A 6,102-nucleotide genomic window follows, 5' to 3' on the forward strand; every position below is an offset into this window, starting at 1 on the left:
GCCAGACAACTCATAATAAAACAAATTAAACGTAATATTGTAAGCTTTACTGAAAAAAAAAAAGTTATTTACGCTATTTCATCTATTTAAGCTCACTGTTTTTATTTTCATTTCTAAGTGGTTTTTATCGACTCCCAAATCATAATTTTCAATTAAAATTTGATAGTTAGAACTAATCTGTGTCATAAATTCTACTCTTAATCTAAAGATTCAAATTATTCTGTGCAATAATTTTTCTAGACGCATTTTCATAGGGTTTTAATCATCACGAATTCATAACTTTTACCATAACATTCATGTATTATACATATTCATTGCATTAATTCCTGCAAGTAAATTTAATATTCTAACCTCTTTTAATTGATAATATCTAGATGCAAATCCACAAGACCAACGAAGATATAATCTCAGGAATTTGTAAATTTAAGGTTTTTTAGTACATTATGAATAAGCCTGTGGCTCTTGTTAATATGGCTAAAGCTATCTGGCCAAAGAGGTTTCCGAATTAAACGCTATGTGATATCTTGTTCCTGGATCTTTGATTCCATTGTTGATTTCCATAAGTATGAATATTAATGTACTTATATATATATATATATATATATATATATATATATATATATATATATATATATATATATATATATATATATATATATATATATATATAACATACATACATACATATATATATAAATATATATATATGTAATATATATGTAATATATATGTATATATATATATATATATACAGTATATATATATATATATATATATATATATATATATATATATATACATTATCCTAATAGTCTGACATGAATTCTCGTCATATGTCTCTCGTGAGCCAGCTTTCTGGGATCAATCCAATTTTCAGATACAACCATCTCTCCAAATTGTCATCAACCATGTTTCTCTTCGTATACCACGTCCTCTCCTACTCAGCAGTTTCCATTCAGGTACATCCTGGAATAACTCTTCATCCCTTTTTAAAATATGGCCTATCCATCTCCGTCTTGATAATCCATCTATATCGTTCACTTTAGTGACCCCTGCTACCTCACGAATTGCGGCTTTTGTTATATGCTGCTGCCATTTGATTCCCAAAATCCTTCTCAATGCTTTATTCCCAAAGACAAGAAATTTTGCATCGGTTGTTACAGTGCTGTACCACGAATGATGCTCATAAGTTAATATACATCTTACAAGTGAAATGTATAGTTTGATTTTGCTGTGAACTGATATTTGAGTTGACCTCCAAAATGTTTTTAACGTGCCTATTGCTTGTCCTACTCGCCCTATTCTCTCCATGAAATCTTTACTATTGCTGTTAATGATTGTTCCTAAATATTTGAAAGAGTTTGAGTTGGGTAATATTACTCCTCCGATAAGGCAGTTTGTCTGATCACCACTCTGAATCTGCATGGCCTTGGTCTTTCTCTGGTTGATCACCAATCCAACCTTTCCCCCCTCCAGTAATAACCTATCAGTCAGTTCCTGCATTTCAGCCATTGTAGAGACAATTGGAACTACATCATCTGTTTATTCAAGGTCACATAATTTCCGGTCCCCTTTTCATTGAATGCCATTATTCATTCCTTGTGTTGCCTTGTCCATAACATAATCAATTTGCATAATAAACAGTGGTGGGGACAATATTCCACCTTGCAATACTCCAATCTTGACTTCAAAGGCATCTGTAAGACTACTATCAACCATCAACCTACAACAAGTTCCACTATGCATATCCATTATGATGTTTACAATCTTTTCTAGAATCCCAAAGTGCCTCGGAATTATTTTACATAATACGTAAAATACTATCAAATGCTTTCTCAAAATCCGCAAAGCATAAAAAAGAGGGGATTTTAGTTCCTTATGCTTGCTAAGCTATATGTTGTAGAATAAAAATTTGATCCTCACATCCTCTACCCTTGAAACCTGCTTGCTATTTTCGCAACATTCTATCTATCACAGGTTCTATTCTATTTGATATTTTCCTAGACAAACTATCATACATACTGATGACAATGTGATTTCACACCATTTCCCAGTCTCTCAAATCTCCTTTCTTTTGGGTACTTTTACAATAATCGATTTTTTTTTCTATTCAATAGGCGTGACTTCATCTCGCCACATATGATTGAATAATTCATTGAACACAACAGGTGTTTAAATTTTCTCAGCCTTCAATATTTCATGTGTAATCCAATCCATTCTTAGTATATATATATATATATATATATATATATATATATATATATATATATATATATATATATATATAGTACCATAAGCCTTTCTAATTTAGAAAGGGTAGTGGAAATAAGTATTGTTGTTCCGGTATGTGTTTATAAAATCAACTTGCTAATCCCACGCACTACCTCAACGATGTTCGAGTAATTGGTGTGCCAACAGCTGCTGTCTATTCTTTGTGGTATTTTATCTAATTAATGATAGCGACATCAATAATATTGATAAAGATAGTAATGAGAATTATGGAAAATTTATATCAAATATGTTAAACATCTGACTATATTAAATGTTGCCTAACTTGTATTGATCGATTATGGCAAATTCATACTTCCGTTTCGTAATTGACTTTCTTTTATCGTAATTTCATCTTACATTTTTTTTATCACATTTTCATTTCATTTTCGTCGCATTATCACCATTTATGGAGATGTTCAAATGTCATGAGTAGAAAATTTATGAAAAATTTATTTACTTTAATAATGTACAATTCATAAAGTTATTCTTTTAAGATTTTCTGAAGAAATGTTTCTGAAATTCTTTTTATTGTCCATATACCCCATATTACTGTTATTATATATAGTTGATATGTTTCTAAATTCTCTTTATTTGTTATCGTAATTGCCATTCCTTTCACTTAAGAAAACTGTAATATGTGCCAGGTAATGACTTAATGTTTCTAACAATAACAATCGCAATGATAACAGCAATGACCATATTGGTTCAGAAATAGCAATCAAGAAACGACATTTTTAAGAGTAAAATGTTTCAATTTACCCAGTTAAGTACTTTCGAAGCATACAGACACGTTTTTATTAATTACTTCATATGATGCATTTCTAAAGTTTTACTTTCAGTAATGATAAAAGAGACTTTATATGGCACAATTCTTGATAATAATAATAATAATAACAATAATAATAATAATAATAATAATAATCCTGGCCAAACATTAAGCGTGTCACGAATTAAAGCCTTAGGTAGCCCATCTGTCATATGATGTCCCCGACGAACTTGCTAATACTGTCGCTACTGCTAAAGTTGTCCGCGAAGTCCTGCAGAGTATGTACAGTGTAGAGGCAGATATAACCACTCCATCTCTCCACCCGGAGCCGCTGCGTGGCCGCCCTCAGTTGCTGGAGCTCGTCCGAGTTGTTAGTGATGACCTCGAGCATTACGACGTACTTGAACGTCTCTTTGGGCTGCCTACGTCTGACGTGGTCCTTCTCTCTCACGTACCTGGGGAAGAGGGAAGGTCTTTTTTATTGACGTTAGTTAATGAAGGATTGAATACATTAATTGACTCATTTGCTTGCCTAAGATAAGGAATTTGCTTTGTTTACATTACAAATGATTAACTGACCAACTCATGAAAGGATAAAGTATTTGCCTTTGAATACATTTGGTTGTCGGGATTGATTAATAACTCTTAGATCATTTATAAAGTAATCAGTTCTGAATCTAATTAAGTGGGAAAAGATGCAGACAAAGAAGAAGAAGACATTGCAAATGTTGTATAGTTAATTACTTAATTAGATTCAGAACTAATTACTTTATAAAAGATTTAAGAGTAATTAATCAATCACGGCAACCAGACATGTGCATAAACGAATACTTTATCATTTCAAGAGTTGGTCAGTTAATCATTTAATCAAATAACTAATAACAAATAGTAATTTAATCATTCATTAATTGATTTTATTTGTTATTCAATTTAAGATATATCATCATAGGCAAAGCAAACTAGCTTTCGTGTTTGCATCATGATGGCGGGATCTACAAATGATAAATTCTTAATTTGTATAAAATTGCTGAATCATGAAATTAATTAGGAAAAAATGGTCGTTGATAATTTTGTAAGTTAGTAAGAAATGATCGGTAACATTCATTAACACAGAAAAATATGATGAAAATAATGAGTTAAATTGCCTAGAAATGGTTTGAAACAATGCGTTAAATTAAATGAAAACTAGTTTAATCGTCTAAAACTGGCAGAGGATAATTTGTTACATTAGCTAGAAATAGCGGCTGAAAATTTTGTAAATTGCTTAAAAATGTCTTGGGCACTTTTCTAGATTTGCAAAGAATGGAGAGTATAATATTTTGTTAAATTGGACTAGTTAAAACTAGCGGATGATAATTTCCTAAATTTGCTAAATCGGCAAAACAAAAGGCGATAACTTTTAGAATCTGATAAATCTTTTAAAGATTGCTTTTAATAGAGAGGATAGAGATAAAAAAAACTGGCTAGATAGATTAAAAAGGGTTAGTATTAATTTGCTTAGTCTGTTAAAAAATATCTTATGATAATAGACTGATATTGCTCAAAGTGGGTGGTTTTGATTCGGTAATTGATTAAAGTATTTGATGATATTATGTTAAATTGACTGAAACTGACGCATGTTATTTATAACATGTATTAAACATTGCGGGAGATTATTTGCCTAATTGGCTGAGAACCAATATTCTTTTAATTTGTATATCCAGGTACACAGTCAAAATATTTCAAAGATGAAAATTATGCTTTTATGAGCTCTTTTCATTTCATAACTTCAATTTCTATAATATGTAATTGTTCAGAGAGTATCCATGTACCGAGGAATGGCAGTATTAAACAATGTTTTATGTATTACCGTTTGCATTAATAATACTATAAATCCATAAAAATTGATTTTCGTTGGTAAATAAACATTGAACCTTGAAATAAAGTCATTTATTTCTATTCATGAAAGTTTTTATAGGTTATATTGATGAAATTTTACTAATGTATAGAGATATATTAGTTATGCTAGTATTTCTATTACCACTTATATATATATATATATATATATATATATATATATATATATATATATATACATGCTCATATACTGATATATAAACTTCAGTATATACATATGCTATATATACATTTGATTATATATATATATATATATATATATATATACATATACTTATACTGTATACTCATATTTATATCCATATAAATACTCACATACAAATACACACACAAACATATATATATATATATATATATATATATATATATATATATATATATATACATATATCAATCTTCAAGTGTATATATGTACATAGGCTATATGATATGCACACGTATACATGTGTGTATATACATGCAATATATATATATATATATATATATGTATATATATATACAATATATACATATGCATATATATATATATATATATATATATATATATATATATATATATATATATATAGTGGGTGGATGTCTTCTCAGTCACCAACCAAGCATTTTATTTAACTATTTCAATCACTTTATACCATATCTTGCCTTATCATTGGAAACTAATATGTCTTATATGTGATTACTGTGGAATAGTACTGTAGAGAGAGAGAGAGGGGGGGAGAGAGAGAGAGAGAGAGAGAGAGAGAGAGAGAGAGAGAGAGAGAGAGAGAGAGAGAGAGAGAGAGAGAGAGAGAGAGATGCAAGTCGGGCATATGCTTAATGAAAAAAAAAAAAAGATTTAGGAGGAAGAAGATTTCAGATATAGTAAAACCCTGTTTTCTGTTCATTTACTGTATGACAGCAGAAGTGTTTAAGCTCCATCACTCACAAACTAATTGAAGAAACCGGCAAATTCTTCTCTTGTAGGTAAGAATAGGCGACCCAGGCTCCCGACCACCTGACCCATCCCACTAGAAGCTGAGGATCGGTGGAGTCCTCCAGGGATTTGTACCCCAAGACCAGCTGGTTCTTTACTCTCGTCTCAGAATGTTTTTTCTCCGGGTGATTAGATATTCTATCAGTTTCAGACTTGTCGAGGATAAGTCTGAGGTTCGCGTGCTCGTAGTAATAAT

The 6,102-nt window shown here is 30.3% G+C and overlaps 2 protein-coding genes across 2 annotated transcripts in view; both read right to left on the reverse strand.

The window, feature by feature from the left end:
- Positions 1-873: 873 nt before the first annotated feature.
- On the reverse strand, positions 874-1,512 carry LOC137651734 (uncharacterized). The gene has a single exon (XM_068384955.1). The coding sequence runs from the start codon at positions 1,510-1,512 to the stop codon at positions 874-876; it is 639 nt and encodes a 212-aa protein (XP_068241056.1).
- A 1,687-nt stretch (positions 1,513-3,199) lies between these two features.
- The window catches only part of LOC137652002 (uncharacterized), an 11,293-nt gene continuing 8,390 nt past the window's right edge, over positions 3,200-6,102 (reverse strand). Inside the window, exons 3-4 of the mRNA XM_068385211.1 lie at positions 5,859-6,102; positions 3,200-3,492 (exon numbers count right to left, since the gene is read on the reverse strand). Coding sequence (XP_068241312.1) covers positions 3,246-3,492; positions 5,859-6,102 — 491 coding nt within the window. The 3' untranslated portion in view covers positions 3,200-3,245. The remainder of the gene's footprint in view (positions 3,493-5,858) is intronic.

This window comes from Palaemon carinicauda, chromosome 13, assembly GCF_036898095.1.
Source record: "Palaemon carinicauda isolate YSFRI2023 chromosome 13, ASM3689809v2, whole genome shotgun sequence".
NCBI classification, from domain to species: domain Eukaryota; kingdom Metazoa; phylum Arthropoda; class Malacostraca; order Decapoda; family Palaemonidae; genus Palaemon; species Palaemon carinicauda.

Bases quoted from the DNA above. Each gene is read 5' to 3' on its own strand.
- LOC137651734 (XM_068384955.1), bottom strand. From the start codon at position 1,512: ATGGCTGAAATGCAGGAACTGACTGATAGGTTATTACTGGAGGGGGGA.